The sequence below is a fragment of the Ovis aries genome, chromosome 25 (genome assembly GCF_016772045.2).
Source record: "Ovis aries strain OAR_USU_Benz2616 breed Rambouillet chromosome 25, ARS-UI_Ramb_v3.0, whole genome shotgun sequence".
Classification (NCBI taxonomy): domain Eukaryota; kingdom Metazoa; phylum Chordata; class Mammalia; order Artiodactyla; family Bovidae; genus Ovis; species Ovis aries.
In genome coordinates, this window is record NC_056078.1 from 14,827,653 (window position 1) to 14,850,478 (window position 22,826).

The 22,826-nt window shown below is 41.7% G+C and overlaps 1 protein-coding gene across 1 annotated transcript in view; it reads right to left on the reverse strand.

Annotated features, from left to right (window-relative positions):
* The window catches only part of CCDC6 (coiled-coil domain containing 6), a 110,419-nt gene that overhangs the window by 30,135 nt on the left and 57,458 nt on the right, over positions 1-22,826 (reverse strand). The window contains exon 3 of the mRNA XM_015104369.4: positions 11,507-11,635. Within this exon, the coding sequence (XP_014959855.2) occupies positions 11,507-11,635 (129 nt within the window). The remainder of the gene's footprint in view (positions 1-11,506; positions 11,636-22,826) is intronic.

The window sequence follows — 22,826 nt, forward strand, 5'->3', positions numbered from 1 at the left end:
GCATGGGCAAAGCGAGAGGAATCAGACTAAGCCGGAAGCATCCTATGCAGTGAAGCTGGGAGCTGGCTAGTGCACAAAAGCTCCTCAAGATATTAAACAGCTTCTTTTCCCTGCAAGGAGGAAAAACCCAGGAACACCTCACAGAGCTCCTATGTATCTTTGTGACCCTCTGACCACATTTTGGGCCAAGGTTTGAAGTACTGATACAATTCACAGTCGTTTATTTAAATAAACAAAATGCTAAGTCATTACCCTTTAAGGACCCTATTGCCATGTTTAACTAAAACATGACAAGGGGTACTTAGTAGGTGAGAAAAAATTCAAGCAAGGCATCGTTTTGTAGTATAGATGCCTAGTAGAGAAACTAATGCCCAACAGCTTATTTTTAGAGTAACTGTGCACCATGCAAATCTACAATTCCAAAAAACAAAATCAAGACAAAGCTGTCTTTATCCACATATGACTGACTCGGCATGTGGTTTTGAGGAGGTACTAACCTGCCCTCGGGCTTCCCAGGTGGCGCTAATGGTAAAGAACCCACCTGCCTATGCAGGAGATGTAAGAGACGCAGGTTTGATCCCTGGGTGGGGAAGATCCCCTGGAGGAGAGCATGGCAACCCACTCCAAGTATTCTTGCCTGGAGCATCCCATGGACAGAGGAGCCTGGAGGGCTATGGTCTATAAGATCAGAGAGTTGGACATGACTGAAGCAACTTAGGATGCATGCACGCAACCTGCCCTCATCTATGAGATGAGAAGGCTGGCCTCGATGACATCTGAGGTCCCTTCCAGGACCACCCATTCTATCATTCTCTGTCAATCTCAAGACGGCACCTGTCTCAGTCCGCCCTAGTTCTGTTGAGATTTTTAGAAACAGAAGCAGCAAAAGAAATCATCTAAATCCACTCTTTCATTTGAGAGCTGAGGAACCACTGATCCAGGGAAAGTGATGCTGCCAGCATAGGAATGGGGATCAGTCACCGTGGTGACCAAAGCAGCTGGATCCCATCTAACCAGCAAGTTCTGAGCATCTGGAGGGGCACATAGGATTTGGGGTAAATTATCCAGTAATTCTTGGAAGTAGTGGAGCAGGGGGTACCTTAGTGAGCCCAAGAGTATGCAGGAGCAGATAAGAAAGCAGGAAAAACAGAAGTTGAACATGAATCTCAGCTTCTTTTTGGTACCAGTTAGTAGAGCTATGTGTGAGTGTGTGTGTGTGTGTCTGTTAGGTCACTTCAGTTGTGTCTCTTTGTGACCCTATGGACTGTAGCCTGCCAGGCTCCTCTGTCCATGGGATTCTCCAGGCAAGAGTAATGGAGTGGGTTGCTATGTCCTCCTCCAGGGGATCTTCCCGACCCAGAGACTGAATCCATGTCTCTTATATCTCCTGCACTGGCAGGCAGGTTCCTTACCACTAGTGCCACCTGGGAAGCCTGTTAGTAGAAACCCGAGTTTCACCCTCTGGAGGCCTTGGTTCACTGAAGTGGGCAGAAAATTGATAGCTGGTTGCCACGTGAAGAACTTCAGAACCTCCCGAAGTTCTTTATCAGTGCTGCCCTTCCACCTCCTGTCCATCTAATCCCACAGCCTATTTATTTACAGCCAAAGAGTATAAACCAGGACTGCTGTTTCCGACCTAAGTAGATTTGCAGTGCTTGCATTGCCGTGATATCAAACAACCCTCAGATCTGACAGCGTGCGTTAAACTGACAGGGTACTGAGCCGGAAATTCTTGCTGGAATGGAAACACCAGCTCAGGGCTGCTCTCATTGCTTCTACAATGCTGATTCCCATCTGTAACAGTCTTCCCCATCTCCTTTTAAATTCAGTGTTCACGCCACAGGTACCTACTCTTCCATTACTAAACATCAAATTCTCAAGCAAGCCCAATCCCCTGCTGACTACACTGTCTATGAGCATGCAGCACCAGTGGATACAGCCGATTTGTAGAATATTCATTTGAAGGGTGGCTTTGTAATTAAGTCAGGTCAATGGACTGTCAGCCAAACTCCTTACTCGTCTGCAGTAGCTCTTCCTCCCATTGCAAGTTAATTAACATTGCACCAAGAGTTCTTATTATGTTTCCCAAATAAATAACTTCTTTAATGGATAAACTTAAGTGTATAAAAGTAGAGCTGGTTCATTTGAATTCACAGCCCTTCTCAGTGGGCTGACACTCACCACCCAAAAAGCAGAGAAAGCAGGGGGCAGCCAAGAGACAGCTCCAACATTACCACACCTCTCTCTCAGTGGAGCATTTTCCCACTTACAGAGAACCCAGATGCTCGCAGAGGTCGGGGAAGGGATACATGGCAAAAAAGCCTGATGAGAACCTTAGCAGGACCATGTGCTCAACTACAGAATTTTGAAAGGTTTTAGTGGATCATTTCAATCTACTTTGAAAAGGTTTAGTCTGACCACCAAATTACCATCATTCCTATGTGAAAATATATTTTGAACGCCAACCATTTGACTTAAAAATCCAGTTTTGGAAGGCAGCCCATGACAACTGCCCAATCTATGTGCACCAGAAATATACAGAGAAGGGAATTCCCTCGAGGTCCGGTGGCTAGGACTCCACTGTGTTGCTGAGGGCCCAGGTATGGTCCCTGGTCAGGGAACTATGATCCTACATGCTGTGTGGTGTGGCCAAAGTAAAAGAACAGAAAAAATATATATACTGATAAAAAGACACACAAAAAAATCACAAAGAATAGCAAGATAAATAGGGTTGTCCCTTGGGTGAAAGTATTAATAATATTGGTGGTAATTTATCTTTATATCTTTTCCTGCTCCCACACAATTTTTAAAAATATTTATGTATTTTGGCTGTTTTGGGCTTCCTAGTTGCAGCTCACAGGCTTGGCTGCCTTATGGCACATTCCTTCGTGGGGAACTAAGGAACTGCCTTAGTTCCCCACCCAGGGATCGAACCCGCATCCCCTGTATTGGCAGGTAGATTCTTAACCCCTGGCCCACCAGGGAAGTCTGCCCCACACAATCTTTTAATGAACATTTACTATGCTTGTAACAAAAAAATGGGAAGACAGTCAACTTACAAATGAACAGTTTCCTAATTTAGCATATTAATTCACATATTTAAAACACAGAATGAATTCATATACTCTAAGAGGAGAAATTATACTGAAGGCTCAGCTGGTTATCTGGAAGACTGAGAATCTTCCAGAGAGCCTTGAGTTGTTATTAACCTTCTTTACCACTGCTTGTGCATCTGTATAAAAATCAGATTTGTTCTTTGAAATGGGTACAACTTCGGGACAATAGTAATACCTTATTAACATTTAATATATGAAAAGTGACACTTTCATAGTTTATCAGCTCAATGAATTTTGCTTTTGTTCAGTGATATTGAAAAATGTAGGTCTTTTATGAAACAGATACACATATAATTAGTCATATTTATATGGTTTCCAGGCTTAAGTTTCCATCACTTTGACATCAGTGCAATATTATACAAATTTGCATAATGGGTTCATAATTCTAGGGGACTCTTTTACCAAATAATTACCATCAGTGGAAAGCAAGCAGGTTTCAAAGTCTTGGGTATACAGGATTTTTTTGCTACATCAAGAACACAGTGGAGAAATCCTCGGGAAAGAACACATACCACAGCGCACGCTGCAAATACACCGTCACATCAGGGGCTACCTTCAGCTCATCATCTAAAATGAGCCTCTGTGAGAGACAAATATCATGTATCATGCAGAATTCAAAAAGGATACAAATCAACTTATTTACAAAAACAGACTCACAGACATAGTAAACTTATCATTACTAAAGAGGGAAGGTTGGGGGAGGGATAAATTAGGAATTGGTGGGTTAATATATAGATGCAGGATTTAGCCATTTGCCACATACGTTTAGCTAAGGAGAGTACCTTTTCTAAGTTACCCACCAAATTCTTGTTCTGTTTTCTTTTCTTTTTTTTTTTTTTTAATGGACTTCGTGAAATGAACTTTTGGTTGCTGGAGGGAAGGAATAGTTAGGGACTTTGGGAAGGTCATGCACACACTGCTCTATTTAAGATGGATAACCAACAAACACCCATTGTACAGCACATGGAACTCTGCTCAATGTCATGTGCCATCCTGGATGGGAGGAGGGTTTGGGGGAGAATGGACATATGTATATATATAGTTGAATCCCTTCACTGTTCACCTGAAAGTACCACAACATTATTAATTGGCTATACCCCAATTAAAATAAAAAGTTTAAAGTTATAAAGAACTGACCTCATACATTCTAATTACAAGCAACTAGAAAGTCTCAGTACAGTATCTCTGGATGCTATCGCCTTTACTATACGTAGCACACCCATGCCCTACAATTTCACAGGCAAAGTCTTTACCACCAGTGCATGACCAGGAACATACATGGTTGGATCATGGTGAGGTACCTCCTTCTTTGTAAAGAAAACTCATTTTTAATTTTGTCCCTGCCATCCAACTGTTCAAACTGATGCACAAGGCAAATGTTACCTGGGTGCTTCAAAATAATACCTGACAAGATGGAACAGAGTCTTGGTACTTAATTGAAACAAGGCCTAAGGAAGGACTTCTTTCATTTCATATCCTGTGGAGGGACTTAATCTGTGTCCCAGACAGAGCTCAATGTCTGCTCTCACAGGTGTGGAGGGGAGGCCCCTCAGCTGGATTCATCACACTCTGACAGCTCCTCAATTACATATCACCTGAAAAGAGAGCCTGCTGAAGCTCCTTCAGTACCACCTACTACTGCCCCTGGTTTGTTTACTACCAAGGCACAAACTCTCACTTATATTCCAGTATGCTCTGAGGCTTTTCTCCACCTCTCCCTGATAAGCAGTAGGTAGGGCTTCCCTGGTGGCTCAGAAAGTAAAGAGTCCGCCTGCAATGTGGGAGACCTGGGTTTGATCCCTGGGTTGGGAAGATCCCCTGCAGGAGGGCATGGCGATCCATTCTAGTATATTTACCTGGAGAATCCCATGGACAGAGAGCCTGGCAGGCTACAGTCCACAGGCTCACAAGAGTCGGAGATGACTGAATGACTAAGCAAAACACAGCGCACGATGTCTGTATTTGACCTTCAGGTGACCCACCCATCTTCAAGGATTTGCTACAAATCCCCATCAAGCTGACTTTCGGGTTTACCATGATTATGTCTGGCTGTGTACCTTGTCTAAAATGTGAACACACAGGTTGTAATACTTTACGAAATTAAAAGCAGGGCAGTAAATTACAATACATTATTATTCAGTTTAGTTGCTCAGTCATGTCGGACTCTTTGCGACCCCATGGACTACAGCACGCCAGGCCTCCCTGTCCATCAACTCCCAGAGCTTGCTCAAATTCATGTCCATCGAGTTGGTGATGCCATCCAACCATCTCATCCTCTGTAGTTCTCTTCTCCTCCTGCCTTCAATCGTTCCCAGCATCAGGGTCTTTTCCAATCAGTCAGTTCTTCCCATCAGGTGGCCAAAGTATTGGAGTTTCAGCATCAGCATCAGTCCTTTCAATAACTATTCAGGACTGACTTCCTTTATGATTCACTAGATTGATCTCCTTCCAGTCCAAGGGACTCTCAAGGACCTTCTGCAACATCACAGTTCAAAAGCATCAATTCTTCGATGCCCCGCTTTCTTTATAGTTCAACTCTCACATCCCTACGAGGCTACTGGAAAAACCACAGCTTTGACTAGATGGACCTTTGTTGGCAAAGTAACATATCTGCTTTTTAATATGCTGTCTAGGATAGTCAGAGCTTTTCTTCCAAGGAGCAAGCATCTTTTAATTTCATAGCTGCAGTCACTATCTGCAGTAATTTTGGAGCCCCATAAATAAAGTCTCTCACTGTTTCCATTGTTACCCCATTATTTGCCATGAAGTGATGGGACCGGATGCCATGATCTTAGTTTTTTGAATGTTGACTTTTAAGCCAACTTTTTCATTCTCCTTGTTCATGTTCATCAAGAGGCTCTTCAGTTCCTCTTCACTTCCTGCCATAAGGGTGGAGTCATCTGAGTATCTGAAGTTGTTGATATTTCTCCCGGCAATCTTGATTCCTGCTTGTGCTTCATCCAGTCCAGCATTTCGCATGATGTACTCTGCATAGAAGTTAAATAAGCAGGGTGACAATATATAGCCTTGACATATTCCCTTCCCAATTTGGAACCAGTCTGTTGTTCCATGTCCGGTTCTAACTGTTGCTTCTTGACCTGCATACAGATTTCTCAGGAGGCAGATCAGGTGGTCTGGTATTCCCATCTCTTTAAGAACTTTCTAGTTTGCTATGATCCACACAGTTAAAGCCTTTGGTGTCGTCAATAATGCAGAAGCAGATGTTTTTCTGGAAATGTCTTGCTGTCTTGATGATCCAACGGATGTTGACCATTTGATCTCCGGTTTCTCTGCCTTTTCTAAAACCAGCTTGAACATCTGGAAGTTCACAGTTGACGCACTGTCGAAGCCTGGCTTCGAGAATTTTGAGCATTACTTTACTAGCATGTGAGATGAGTGCAATTGTCCGGTAGTTTGAGCATTCTTTTGCATTGCCTTTCTTTGGGATTGGAATGAAAACTGACCTTTTCCAGTCCTGTGGCCACTGCCGAGTTTTCCAAATTTGCTGGCATGTTGAATGTAGCACTTTAACAGCATCATCTTTTAGGATTTGAAAGAGCTCAGCTGGAATTCCATTACCTCCACTAGCTTTGTTCATAGTGATGCTTCCTAAGGCCCACTTGACCTCACATTCCCAGATGTCTGGCTCTAGGTGAGTGATCACATCATCGTGGTTATTTGCGTCATAAAGATCCTTTTTGTGCAGTTCTTCTGTGTATTCTTGCCACCTCTTCTTGATATGTTCTGCTTCTCTTAAGTCCATACCATTTCTGTCCTTTATTGTGCCCATCTTTGCATGAAATGTTCCCTTGGTATCTCTAATTTTCTTTACTATTGTTAGATGACACTTATTAGTGTTATTACCTGTGTTAGACAACACTATATATTGTTAACAACATTATCCCTTGGTATCTCTAATTTTCTCTACTATTGTTAGACACATTATTATTAGTGTTATTACTAGTGTTAGACAACAGTGTGCATTTTTCACTACTCTATTGTTGGAGGAAAAAGACAAAGGGAAGGAAGACGATGAAAAACATGAATAGCAGTTGTTGGAGGCGGGGACTGTAGTCTAGGTGATGTTTCTTCATGGTTGTACTTCCATGTTTAGGTTTTCCACATTTTCTTGAAAGCACAATGGATTAGTCTTATAATTAAAAAAGTTTAAGACTTCTCATCATTTGAGATGAGTCTGTGAAATCAAACTTCAAAAGATGCACAGGGGTCACTATGTTTCCTCTGTGCACGTGTGTGTGCTAAGTCACTTCAGTCGTGTATGACTCTGCGACCCTAGGGACTGTAGCCCAACAGGTTTCTGTGTCCATGGGGCTCTCCAGGCAAGAATACTAGAGTGGTTTGCCATTCCCTTCTCCAAGGGATCTTCCCCACCCAGGGATCGAACCTGCGTCTCCTGTACTGGCAGGCAGGTTCTTTACCCAGAAGCCCCAAGTTTCCTCTCCTTAATGCAAATGAAGGCTCATGGAACATGGCTGTTCTCTGAAGAGCTCCTGCAACAGAGCTTGCCAGGGCAGCCGCCAGCATGAATCGAATTCTAACTAAACCCAGTATGCCCACATTACCCATGAACCTAGGAAATATCTTATTCCAACTTAAAAAAAAATCAACCAATCAAAGATGCAGACCTGAACACTAGCCACTAGCCACTCAATTAGCTGCTAAGTCACCAGGACAACAGATGATCTGTGTAACTCACTAGAATTAGTCATTGCAGCCACTAAAAATAAGCAGCATCAGAATTGTATGTGGACTGCTTGTGACGTCAGTTGGCTTGTACTACCTGCTAGACAAGTAAGGCAGAAAGGCCGTCTTATATTCTTAACTCAGAACCATTGTACCAAGAGCTAGAAAGTGACAATGTGCCTTTCTTCTTTGTGGAACTTAAAATACACAAAATGTTTCCTTATTACCTTTTTAAAAAGTGAACAACAACAACAAAAAACTGGACTTCCCTGATAGTCCAGTAGTTAAGAATCCACCTGCCAACGCAGGAGACACAGGTTCAGCCCATGGTTCGGGAAGATTCTACATGACGTGGAGCAACTAATCCCGTGCACCACAACTACTGACCCAATGAGAAGCCTGCACACTGTGCCTGAGCAGCCCCTGCTCCCCTCGACTAGAGAAAGCCCACGCTGCAAGGAGGCCCAGTGCAGCCATAAACAGATACATAAAGAGAACAACAACAAAAAATTACTTGCTGAGGATTGAAATTCACTCTAAAGCCTTGCTTCTAGGATAAAGTTATATATGGTGATGGACACTGGGAGAAGTGGGTGTTGCCCCTGGAAGCTGGGGTCTTCTCAAACCTCTGCAGTCACCTGACATTCGCTAGTGGCTGAAGGTAACCCCTGGGCACCTTCCAACACTGAGGCCTGCAAGAGTCGTAGTATGGCTACGTGGCTGCCTCTGCAAGACAAGGGTATGCCCTCAAAGACACCACACGTGCAGACTGCCGAAGGCCGGACTCTTCCCCTGCCCAGTAACAAAGAAGAGGGATTCAACTTTACGTCTTCACCATCTCTTCTGTGTTCTCAGCACCTCTAAGCCATGCAGAACCTCGATCCACTGTTTACTGCATAGCTTTCCCATTTCCGTCTCCTCACACTTTCTTGCTCTTGCAGCAAGGCTGGCCTTAGGTCTATCCAAGTCCATTACCCATGCCCTAAACCAACCTGACCCTACACTGCCCTCTGAAGTACAAATGACAGCTCTCCAATAACCTGTCCAAATCCACACTTTATTTAAACTCTTTCAACAAAGCAATGCTAAGGCACTGGACCCAAAGGATAAACGCCTTCCAATAGCTTTTAGTTCTAAAAATGTGTTGTCAGAGACAAGAGCAAAGGCATGACCACATATATATCCTCATGAGTAATATAACACCTGTCTTGGCTCTTCTTATAGTAACTTTAATATAGGGTATATTATACAGACTATGACATATATAGTAAATATAATACAGATGACAATCCCAAAAGATGGCCACAAGAGAGGGTCAGAGCATACCCACGGAAACACAGAAGAGATTCGTTTCTACTGTAGAACATAAATATTCTCTCCAAACACAGACTAAAATTACTTGTAGCTAAACAAAATAGAATGAAATCCCCAACATTTAATCAAAAGAAAGGGGGCAATGTTTTATGATAATGTTACATTTCTCCATCTTAATTAAAACAAGGACTTGATGTGATGACCTCTACGGGAAAACAATCTAAAAAAGAGTGGATATATGTGTATGTATAACTGATTCACTGTGCTGTATACCTGAAACATAACATTGTAAATCAACTATACTCCAATAAAAAAAGTTTTTTAATTAAAAAAATAAAATACAGACTTGATATCCCACAAACACTTTCACTTTTTTTTTCACTTCATCCCACATCTGAAGTTAAGTTTCCAGTTAAGGACTTTACAGTGTACACGTTCCATTGTGGAAATCCATTTCTTTAGTGTTGAGGTCTGATATGAGTCTTACAGGGCACTAAATCATTAACTGGGGAGAAGGTATAACTTGTGCCTAGTTTTCAAAGCATTTAGTTACTGAGGTTTCCAATGAGCCTTAACACGGGGAAGCCATCCATCCTCTCTCGCTTCTCTTTCTGACTCTACCTCCACCTTGTGGCCACAGCTAAACTTTGGGGGTCAGGGTTCCAAAGCCTCCTCTGGAATCTATGAGCAAACACAAGGTAGAAGCCGCTCCCGTCACTGACAGCCATCACAGGGAAGGTGATGGCCAAGCAAAGTTCTCACAGTTCCAACCAGGGTGAGAATTCCACTTGGTCACATCTTGATTAACAATTACCAGTAACAAGTCTGTGGGACGTCAGGGGCTTACACAAACATTTTTAAAACTAACGTGAATGGAACTGGCTACCGTCTATCCTGGAAATTAAACAGGAGAACTTCGGAACAAGATGTTTTTAAGCTGTGAGAGGTGGAGGAGTCTTCTAAATTTGGAAACTGCATCTGAATTCCAAAGAGGAATAGTAGGACTAGATTACTCTGGATTTTTGCAAAATAGCCAGCCCGTGGAAATGGAACTTTTTTGTTCTTTAACCTAGAAGGAATGGAAAAAAAATTTCAAGGCCATTATTCAAAGTCTTGGAAATCACTGTAACCCATCCTTTGATATAGGTAGATAGAGGAAGAATGCAAAAAAATAAAAAATAAAAGTCAGTTTAATTAGTTTAAAATAAACGCTCACTTTCTCTTACATCTGATAATCCCACAACGATTCCGTCTCAAGTACAGTGATGAAATGAGAACGGTCCTGAGGGTGATTCAAAAACCAGTTAGCATGGACTAAGCTCCACATATGAAAGACGCCAAAGTTGCGATAAATCAGACAACTTTGCACAGAAGCCTTGGCCAAATCATCAAAACGATAATTGGGATCCAAATCATGAAGAGCTAGAAAATGTCAATACACCGAATTTTACACGGAAACCAGGCAGCACTACACTATGCTTGGTCTCTTCCAACTTCAGGAAAATAAATTAGCATGGCAACAGCATTAGGGGCACTTAGGCCAGAGACAACAGGAACTTCTGTCTGGCACGCCAACCCGGCAGGACCGATGATGGCGGGCCACGATTCTGGGCTGGCAGAAAAGGCAAAGGCAGAAAAGGCAGAAAAGCCTGGCCTCCTAAGGCAAACACTAACGTCTACCAAGGGCAACGCACAGACGGACTGTGCACTGGTGCTTTCCACCTTTTGCACCTTTCTAAGCTTGCCACTCCTGATTGGAGCCTGTGCTTCTCTTGTTTACAAATGGCAAACTTGGACCCCCGCAAAGTTAATGAAGTTAATGCAAGGTCACAAAACTAACCAGTGGCTGAACCAGGATGAGTGACTGAGTCTAGGACTCCATACCTGTATCAACAAATCTAGGTGGGAAAAGACTAGGTTCATACAAGGTTGCTAATAATTCAAAGACAAAAGGGCTAATTGTTCTGAAGAACCCTTGAAAGAGAAGTTTTTGCTCCACAGTCCCACTGTCTCAAGAACTTTCACAGAAGGGATCCTGTGGTTCAAAACATATTCTTCCCTCTTTTGCAAAAGGAACCTAACATTTCCTGCCTATAAATCAGTACATCACAATATATCTCTTGAGACCTTATTAGTTGTGGTTGAAAAGAACAAAAGAGCATGAGAAAGTAAGGAGGTGCTATGCAGAACTGTCAATGCATACTTCAGACAGGAAGTCCCCACTGTGTGAAGAAAAAGTTGAAAAATGTTTTTCACTGATATTCCACAGGACCTTTTAAAGTTTGAAAGAACAGTTGATGATATGAGGGAAAAAAAAAAAAAAAAAGAACTATCCTAATTAAGGATACAGAGAGAGAACCATACATTTTTACCTGTTCTAAGGTAAGCTGTTTAGAAATGGTATCATTCTCCAGTTTTTTAATTTTCTTCATCAGTTTGTTGACCTGGAATTCCTGCTCCTGCTCAAGATGCTGTTCTAGTTCAGCTTTCTCATGCTGCAACTGGAAAATAAAATAAAAAAAAAAACGATATGGAAATCAAGACACTCAAAAGCCATGATAATGCTGGCTCTAAAAGCTGGTTAAACCAAGTATAGGAGGTCATCATAAAAGTTACCTTACTCATTTCTGCTCGTATATCCAAATGTACACCTAATAACCCGCTCCTGATTCCTCTAACTTATAACCAAAAATTATAGTGCATAATCAGAGGCACTTGTCTGTCTGTATGTATAAATATATATGTGTGTGTATATATACACATGTATGTGTGTGTGTGTGTATATATATATATGTATAGAGCATCAAACCATGATTAAACACCAATTTCAATTTTGAAGAACATGTAAGTGGTTGTTTCTGTAGGGAAGAACTGGGGATGAGGAAAGGAAGGAAACATATTTTTCAGCACATATATAACCCTTGCAGACTTGAAAATTTTTATACCTTGGCCAGAAAAGTTATTTAAAAAATAGAAAATTTGCAACTGTCAGTTTTTATTAAATGAATTACAGTTTACTTGCATTCATGCAATTTACTTGCATTTATACAATGTATGTAGAGAGGGAAGAGAAATTACAATCACAGAAAATACCTGGTCAAGTATTCTGAATGCTATTTACGAGTGTCCTAGTAAGCATACTTGGCAAAAATCAGTACAAATAATTAACTTCTTGTAATGAGACCAACTTCACACCTTCTACATCTTTTTCTGAAAACCAAGAGGGAAAGCCTCTTATTCATGCAATTAAAAAATAAGGTTACGGGGTCATTGCAAAAGAAATCTTAAAAAAATGTACTCCAAACTTCAAAACCAAAAGAGAATAAAAGAAATTCCATGACACACAACTGGGGTTCTCATGAATCACGGTGCCTTATTTCCAATGTTCTCAGTTGGGTGGGGCTACTGATTCATAGCAGGGGTTAATAGGAATGAGCCACAGGGCCTGATATTTTCAGAACTATAGGCAAATTAAGCAAAAGCTATTAAAAACAATGAAGCACACAGTTTGATTTTGAGGTCTAAGATGACCAATGCTCCCTAATTCTACCTCCAAAACCATTTCTTTAGGCAGGCACTGCATACCATGCTCGTATTAGGCAGGCATGACAACCCCCATATCTAATGTGATAAAACAGGTTACCAGACCAAGGTAATTCAGCTGGAACGTGGCAGAGCCTGGGGCCCCAAACCATGCTCTAAACTCTAAACCAGAGTCCTCCTACCAGATCCTGAGCAAACCTGAGGGGCTGGCAAAACACGCTTCCATCCACAAGTGCCTAGTGCACCCCTGGCGTTCCGAATGTTAAATGGCTAAATACAGACATGGATGCTTGCCCAAGGAAAGCTATGTCTCTTTGTGAACCCGTAGAGGGTACATTGGACAAGAGAGAGAGCTCGGTGGGCCTAAAAACCTCAAAAGATTATACTTAATCATCTCCTCAATTGAAACAATTTCCATTGCTCTGAAAGTACCATGCTTGGTGTTTAAAAAGAAAACAAAAATGTTCAAAATCTGACACTGTCTTTCAACATGGGAAATGTTGACTAAACAGATGCTGGTTTCCCTCCAACTGTTTTTTACATGCAACTCCAAAAAAGCTGGTCAACCTTGCAGGGACTCAGAAAGCAAGCAGATATGAAGAGGTGCTTACAGTGACAAGTCTATTTTTAACTAGCTCATTAAAATTCAGGTTCTGGAAGATCAAGCAGTAATTAAAGGAACTAAGAGGAATGGTCAGAAAGTGAGAACAGTTCTCAGCATTTCAGACACAAAGGCCCCCAATGGGACAGGCATCAGTTATGAGGGAAAAAAGGCAGAACAAGGACCTCTTCATCTCACTCTTGCATTCTCTAAAAATTACCTGTGTGGTGTGTCTTCCTTCCACCTGCACAGTAGAGCCAGAAGGGAGTGAAACTATAGTTAAGACATTATCTTTGCCCTAAAATAGTTTATGAATGCTAAGCTTAAATGATATCTACTGGTTTTAGAAAAATGAACTTTTTGTCTTAAAACTTTTAAACCTTTTGCATAATTTTCTTTAAATATTAGATGTGTTTCCCTCCAATACGGTTTTTAAAATACTGGCTGCGCCATTCTCAGTTGTGGCACGCAGGATCTTTGCTGCATCATGCGTGATTTTCCACTGTACGGGGATTCTCTAGTTGTGGTGCACGGGCTTAGCTGCTCCATAGCATGTGGGATCTTAGTTCCCCGACCACGGATCGAACCTGCGTCCCCTGCATTGCAGGGTGGATTTTTAACCACTGGACTACCAGGGAAGTCTCCCCAATATGTTTTCAACTGCTGCCACTTTTATTTCAAAGAGCCTCCTTCTTCCCTTTTTTTTAGTGTTATACTTGTGTTCTTAAGTAAATTAAAATAATAAAGAGAAAGTGTTCATTGCTCAGTTGTGTCCATCTCTTTGCAACCCCATGGACCATAGCCCGCCAGTCTCCTCTGTCCATGGAATTCTCCAGGCCAGAATACTGGATGGAGTGGGTAGCCATTTCCTTCTCCAGGGGATTTTCCCAACCCAGGGATCAAACCTGAGTCTCCTGCATTGCAGATGGATTCTTTACCATCTGAGCTGCCAGGGAAGCCCCAAACAATAAAGGATGCAATCTAATGTCAAAAAAATCTCTCCCCTGACCCAGGCAGCAATTTGTCACAGAATATTAATCTGAGCAAAGGTAAGATTCTCATTGACCTAGAGGAAAAGACTCACATACAGACAGATGGTCTAACACCGTCCATAACTGCTAAGGTGTTTCCTTTAAGAATACTGATTCAGCTAGTAATGAAATCTACAAAAGCTCTCAATTTTAAAAGGCTTTTTCCTTTCAAGAGCTATACCCAAAGGAAAATGTGATGGTGAAGCTGTCGTTACCAGAACTCAAGCGAGGTCCCTGGGTTGTATGAACCATTTGGAAAATATCAAGCCATCCTGAGATATAACTCAGCCAAACACTCACAGTTTTTAACATCCCCCAGAGACAGACCTGGAACAAACAGCTTTGCTGCCTGTTTTGTTCTGCCATCTCTCGGGTGACAGGCAATTTAGGGGCAGGGCACAGAGTTAGTGTTCCAAACAGAACACTAGAAACAGAAAATCTGGTTCTTCCTTGGAACCAAGAAACCACCAATAAAAAGAGAAATACAGCAAGAAATACAAAAACAACCCCCCAGAACAATCATGAGAAGAGAATTAAGATGGGCAAGAAGAGAGGCCACAGAGTTTTCCTCATGACAATGCACCTGAGAAAATTTCAGAAATTGTTTGTTTCAAACAGATACATGTAAATTCAAGCTATCTGGCCCCAACAGGACTTGAACCAACACCCTGAATTCATCTATTTTATTTATTTATTTTTTTATTTGGCTGCACCTCATGGCATACAGGATTTTAGTTCCCCAACCAAGGATAGAACTCATGCCCCATGCAGTGGAAGCATGAAGCCCTAACTACTGGACTGCCAGGGAATTCCCTCCACCTGCTTGTTTTAAAGCTGTAGTCCATGACATCATAAACAAAAACCATAAAAGGAAGACTGGTTTAGGTGACCCAGGACATATCAGAGATGATTTCCTGGTGGCTCAGTGGTAAAGAATCTGCCTTCAGTGGAGGAGACCCAGCTTGGATCCTATGGTTGGGAAGATTCCCTGGAGAAGGGAATGGCTACCCACTCTAGTATTCTTGCCTGAAGAATCCCACGGACAGAGGAGCCTGGCGGGCTACGGTCCATGGGGTCACAAAGAGTCAGACACGACTGAATGACTAACACTTTCACTGTTACTTTTCAGGACCTATCAGAAAAACTAAACTCCAGTTTCATTTCTGAGTAGCGTCTTCAACATGGGCATAAAATTCAAGACATGATTTAAAATTTTTAATCAGAGGTCTAAATGTCATAAGCAATTCTTAATCTTACTAATCAGGTCAGAGATCCTAAACTGGAACAAAAATCATTCAAACTGAGAAGTAAAGAGGCAAGTAAATTCTATTAATGTGCTTGGAAAAAAAAAAAAACAAACTCATTTGCTTGCCTTTAATATATCTAAAGCAAAATGCTTAGGTAGATTAAAATTTGTTGTCAGAATCAGCATTTTCTGTAAATATACTTCTTACAAAGTCAATCTCACAGATTACAGGAGAGCTTTAGAACTGTTAACCGTGCAATATATTGTACTGTTAACAACAAGAAACCTTGTAGAATGGAAATTACATAACTGACGATCCACCAGCAGCACATTTACAATGGAATTAGGGTTATATAAATGAAGATTTGCTCCTTGGGATTCAGCACGAAAAATATATTAACATAAGTGAAAAAGCCATAAGCAAAAACACAACTACAAACCTGGAAAATTCTAAGCACTCAAATGGGAGCATTTTCTCATTGTATCCAGTCACATATGAAGTCCCAAAGCCAATTTCCAGCCCATTAAAAGACATGAGTATAGCATTAAGTTGATCTAACACAGGCTAGCCTTAAGCATCATTGAATTACCGATAATTGTTGTCTTTCTCATAATTTCCAAAGTTTTCTGGAGCCACTTCAGTGAACCAGGCTTCTTATACCAGAGATTCAAAAGCTCTTCACTGAATGGCTTTTATTCTGGGCAAAACCTTCTCCAGCAGGCGCAGGTGCACGTGAAGGTTGGCGGCTAGGCCAGCCCACCCACCCAGCATGCAGCAGGTTTGCCAAATCCCAGGCCTGGCGAAGCGTGTTTGCACGTCTGGGCCTGTTGTTAGTCCACCCAGAGCCAAGGGAGGCGCGCCTTCTTGCCACCAGCCCCAGACTCAGCTTTTTCGATTCAACTCGAGGATAAACCCAAGATGCCCCCAGTTCTGTTTGCACTAGTCAATGCTAACCATTCTCTGTACAACCTGCAGTTTTTGCAACCAACATCCCTCCTTTATTGACAACTACCAAGAACTAGAGCCATCTGCACTGAACCAAATAAAGGCCACCATAGAACAGGGACTACATTAAATCACTGGATTGCCAAAAATAATTGTCATGTAGTTAACACAGTAAGCCCCCTACATGTGAACAAGTTTTGTTCCAAGAGCGTGTTCTTAAGTCCAATTTGACAAAGTAAGCCCAGGTACCTGACTAACACAATCAGCTCTATAGTGCTGCCTTTATCCTTGCTTCCAGACATCTCTGGCTGGAAATAAAGATACTGTACTCTATACAGAACTGTACAGCAAGCACACAAAAGCACGACCACTTGTGGAGGAAGCATGCGTGTGACAATGTATGCTAGCCATGAGAACTAACTTACGTGAACGAACAAGTGAACAAACATTCGCATCGTTTAAAGTTTACAGCTTAAAGGTTCACGTGCAGGGGACTTACTGTTCCAAGCAGTTAACATAGGCTTTGAAAAAAAATAACTGTCTCTCACAATACTGAGTCTCTAAACCAATCTGAACAGCTCTGCTGAGCAGAAAGTCAACCTCCCACCTTCAATTCAGTGCATCACCACTAGACGCCTCCTGGGCCCACACTTAAGCCCACCTCCTTCCCCCTTCTGTCACTGGTCCTGTTATTCTCAGTCAATACCTCACATCTCATCAGTTACCAAATGGCATTGAGTCAGCCCCCAGAACAGCTGTCCAACACACCCTGTGCTTTCTGTGCTCTGGTTCAAATCGTTTACTCCTCTTCACTGGGCCACTGCCAAAGCTCCTAATCGATACCCCGGGTCCAGTGTAGCTCATGCTAAACTAAACTAGTAGGGTTTTCTATTCATTCAACACCCTGCTCGAAACCTTATAATGGCTCCCTCATTCCTGCAGAGTAAGCCCAAACTCATCGGTACAATGTTCAAGTCCAACTTCAATCCAGTCCCCATGCAAGTTCCCCATACTTTCACACTCAGCCCAAGTGACAGTCTAAGGTTTGCACACACAAATGTCTTCAGGGTCCAGGCATAGAGAGTGGTGGTAACTATGATTAAAGGCCCATCTCATGTCTTTTTCTAAAGACTCTTTTCCTGGAGAAAAAAAAAAAAAACCACACCCACATTTTAAAAACTGAAGGGACTGCCCTGGCAGTCCAGCGGTTAAGGCTGCACCTTCCAACGCAGGGGGTGTAGGTTTGGTCGCTAGTCAGGGAGCCAAAGACCAGCCTCATGACCAAAAAACCAAAATATAAACCAGAAGCAATATCTTAACAAATTCAACAAGGACTTTTAAAAAATCGCCCACATCAAAAAAAGAAAGAAAGAAACCCGTCATCCTGGGCAAACGTACGTGTCTGGAGACCACTCTGGTGCAGGGGCTTCTAGACCCCAAGTCCTGTTGGTCACCACACTAACAGGAGCCGCCGCACCCCAAGCCCAGTCCTGATCACTCTGTATCCTCTGCCTAGAGTACCTGAAGCCGTTTCTTCCAAATTTCTGCAACTTTGGGACGGCTCCAAAGACGCCTCCCACAGCGCTTCCCACACACGCTCAGCACCATGTACACTCCCCCTCCTCCAGGCTGAGATGAGCACAGTCTGCCTTAATCCAAAATCAAAGTTTTGTGTTCTCTGATTCATCCAAATGAAGCAAAAAAAAAAAAAAAAAAGTTCACTTTTTTCCGATGGTATAGCTCTTCATGATTCCATATTAAAGTGGAGGTGATTTATCTTTGTCCCCACCTTTGGCCAGCCCTGAGCTCTGACTTCTGAAACCCCAGCTCTACACAACTGCCTAAAGCCCAATTCAGCTTCTTAGCTGTTCTGTAAGAAATAAATAGCACATGTGCTCAGGAAAAAGGGAGCCTTGGGTGCTGGGTCTCCTCTCAATTTCCACCTTCCCCAGATCTCCTCCCAGTAGTTCTTCATTATCTTGTTCATTCTTCCACTTATCTTCAGTGAAGCTTGCCTGAATTATCTAATTGTGATTTTCAAAAAGGGCAAAAGTATACTTAACTTTTGCAAGGAAAAAAAATTGGTAGGCCCTTCCAGAAAATAAATTATTTTTTTGGATGTTATTTTCTCGTCAGTCTCCTCAACACTGAGGACAAGCTCTCACCTGAGCGCAGGGCTCCAGTACATGAGGCTTCCTGTCCACTTAGAATACCTCAGGGGCTAAGTCTGACCTTCCTAGATTTGATTCCTAATAGCATCATGCTGCTTAAAGTGTTAACACCTTGGAAAGGATCTAGTTAGGAACAAGATTTTAAAAAAGATGCTCAATGAATAAGATAAAGGAATTCTTGAGGCTCTGGACTCAACCTGCAAAAAAAAAAAAATCCATTTTGTAAAAATTAACCCTTTCTTCTTTGAGAAGTAGAGAATATTTCACCCAAAGAAAGAATTCATTTTAAGCTGAGAACTTATCATAAATTAAAAGGAAAAAAAAAAAAAGGAAAGTAAAGATAATTAGTAGTAGGATATATCTCTGTATTTTAAGGTAATTACTAACTGGGCTGACTGTAGACTTTTTAAAATTAAAAAAAAAAAAAACCCAAGAAATGCAGAACACTGCAACATTTATAACTGCAAGGTTTAAAATCATTTGCACAGCACTTCCAGTGATAGTTCAAGTCCATCTACAGTGCAGCCAAGTATCTTTCAATCTCCAAGATTCACCTTTTCAACTAGAAATAACAATGCTTACTTACCCCTACCCTAGTGAATAAAGCAACTTCTCACTCCAGCTTCATCTCATTATTTTTCGTTTCCTTCTCCTACTTTTACTTTCTACCTGCATTTCTCCATATTTTGTCAAAGAAGTCAACCTGAAAAGCTGCTAAGCCCTAAACCTTGCTCTTGTATTTTGTGGAATCCAGACTGGCACATTAACTCCAGCCATAATGGTAACATACTACACATATTTTGCACATTTTGAAAAAAAACCAAAACGCAGTGATTTGTGAAGACTAAAAGAACTGCCTCAAGTTTATTGTATTTTCTAATCATAATGCAGATTACGTTGGACTGAGATTTCTGGCATGCTGCTAACAGGAAAATTCTGCCTTATAATTTGGCCTCTGGTGGTTGTGGCATTTAAAATGCAATAAACACATCCCAGAAGCCCTCTGCAGATGTATCGTGAACACAATGTATAAGCCCCCTGTTCCATGAAAAGAAACAAAGAACCCACGCAGCTGAGAGTCAGATAATGTGGAATGAAAAAGAACAATGAGAATGACAAAAAAAAAAAAAAAACAAAAAACCCACAACTCAACTTTGCCCCAAATGTTCTGTTAGCTATTAGGTGATGGCCAATTTTTCTGCTCAGCATTAATAGCCCTGAAAAACTAAACGCCAACAGGGCCACTGGTCGAGCCAGCTTAATGAAGAACATATTTCAAGGTCTCTTCTCCCCTGCCACGGGAGAACAAGTCTCCACCTGAATGGATGTGACAGCAGCGTTCGCCTCGGTGCCTTTAAAATGAACTAAACAGGGTTTCATACATATTTATCACCCTGACATGTGATTCTGCAGCCTGAACAAACAAGATCACTACACTGCCATCTTAGTGACTTGGAGAACTTGGAGGAAAAGAAGGCAGCCTCAGATTCTGGCGTACAGGCTTCAGAAGGGAACTGGACATCTACGCTCACTTCTAGTGCCTGCGGACAAGCCTGCCCTCCACAGACACAGCCTTGAAGGGACTAAAGATGCGAATGGAAGGAGAAACTATTACTCCAGGTAGAGGGGAGGGGAGAGAGGAGGTCCAGGAATGTAAGCCTTTGTCTAGGTCAACGGGCAGATTCAGGGACTTCTCGCAAGCCTTACTCTGTTTCATTCCTGTGCAAACACAGATGGAAGAATAACGCTATTACAGAGCAGCCTTCTGAACGTCTCAGCTCTGTATCACTTGGCAATGGCGGCTTCAGCAGTGGTTTTTGCCCACAACTTCCTTCCTTCCCTCCGTATATCATCTTTCCACAGATGCTAGGAATCTGCAACTGCTGCAATTCCCGGAGGCGTTCTCACCTCAGGGACCAAGTCAATAATAGTAACAACAAGTCGTGTAACAAGAGATCCAGAAAACTTTTGTTCTTAAGTGCTTTCCGCCATCAGTAAGAAAAATGTGTCTCCTCAGTAAGAGAATGAGTACAATCATTTTTATTATATTAATAGCTACAGTGGCATTGTTTTCTGAGGACCAGATCCAATTTCAAATGTGATTCTACAGTACAAGACCACAAACTTGTTATTTTAAGGTCTAAAGTTTGAAAATTGGATTAGAGTGAAAACATTCAGATAGATTATATAATATTCGGTACTCCTATCTCAGTCCTGTTCCAGGCTTTTAAATAAAGGAAAAAAAAAATTCATTAACTTTTGGCAGCAGAATTGGTGGAGAAAAGTGTAGGCAACAATTGAACAGGGCTTCCCAAGAGCAGGAAGTGAACCTGATGCCTTGGGCTTACATAAAAGCAAGTGAGAAAATCCACAGGGGCTAAAATCTCTATCCATCTCAGCAATAATAGGTCTTCCAGTTGGTATTGGTGACTGGTGCTTAACTGTTAGCCAGAGGAATTAGGATTTTGTTTTTTTTTAAAGAGCGGCCAGTGGAATGAATCGTATCACAGCTGACAAGACAGTTAAGCCAATCATAAAAGCATTTTGTTTATGCTAGCTCTAAATGAACAATCTGGGTAGTCCAGAATCTTCCTGACACTGCAAGGGGCTCCAGTGCACTGCAGTCTATGCGGTCCATGATAAACAGATGCAATTATGATAGTGAAAATGAGTAAGACCCTGCAGGACCACCCCAGGGATAGACCTCCATCTTACCCCCACCCCTGCCTTGGCCCCTGCCTCTTGTTTGTAGAAAAGCTTTAAATTTGCTCTTTGGTTACATAGCAGATTTAATTAGAGAAGTGAGAAAACAGTCAAGCAAGACAAAATAATAATAGTTAAGCCATACAACAAAGACAAAGACCTTTATTTTATTTCCTCCTCAGGGCTATAAATAATATCCTGAGCCATGTCCTTGAGTTGTTGTGCAGATACTAAAACCCCCACTAGGTGGAAGAAGTTAGCTGCATGCTGACCACCAGTACACGTAAATCCCAGACTGGTTGGAACCGAAAGACTGATGGCTGAGATTCCTGAAACATCACTATTTCCTCACCATCAACCCATCAGAGAATTGGGCATGAGCTGATCATGCACCCTGTGTCTCTCTCCCCTCAATGTCTTTCAAAACCCTTCCTGAAAAGCATTCGAGGAGCTCATGTCTTTTGAGCACAAGCTGCCCATTCTCCTTGTTTGATGCCCTGCAGTAAACATTGTACTTTCTTTCACCACAGCCCCGTCAGTGGACCAGCTTTGGTGCACATCAGGTAAGCAGACCCCAGTCTGGTTTGGTAACAATTGCAAGACTATGAGCTCTCAAGTTCAGTGATACAGCTGGAGGTTTCAAACCATAAGGACAAAATAGGTATTTTTTAAATTTTCTTCTTAGGAAGTAAGATATTTTCTAATTACAAAAGTAATGCATGTTACCTCCACAAACTGAGAAGGAAAGGAGCACGAGAAAATTAACATCCCTAAGCTCAGCACCCGAGTATAATTACAGCCAACATTTCAGAGAATAGTCTTTCAGACTTTTTTTTTCCTAGCATAGATATTAAGAATCAAATTCTGATGAAGAATTTGATCACAAAACATTCCTTATACACTTTAATTACAAATTATGATTAAGCAACAAACATCTCTTCAAGGCATTCCAGAGCTGAATTTAGTTCTAACATAGGCTTGGCATTAGACTAGAAGACTCCTTTTTAGGACAGTTCTTACTGTCAAGTCATCGATCCCATGGTCCAGGCTCAGAAGGAAGCAGATTTTTCAGACAAGAGTCTTTGCAAAACCAAGGTATCAAAACAAAAACAAAAAAAACCAAGGTATCTATCTAGCAGATGTATACAAAAATAAAGGAGAAAAACTGCATGCTGGTTTGTGCCTGGGTCTTTCTTTGCTTTAGACAGGATTAACCTATTTGGAGGTGTTGAACCTATCTTCCAAACATGATCTTTTAACAGGGCAAAGAGATTTCTATTCATCTACTTAAATACATTTGATTCAGTTTTTATAGGTATTAGATACCATCTGTATCACAGCAGATGGAAAAGGAGGTATCTCCTTTATGGTAATAATCTCATTTTGTTCTCAAGACCAAAGAATTCCTTTGAAATGCACATAAAAGCAACACTCACTATCAAAGACAACCG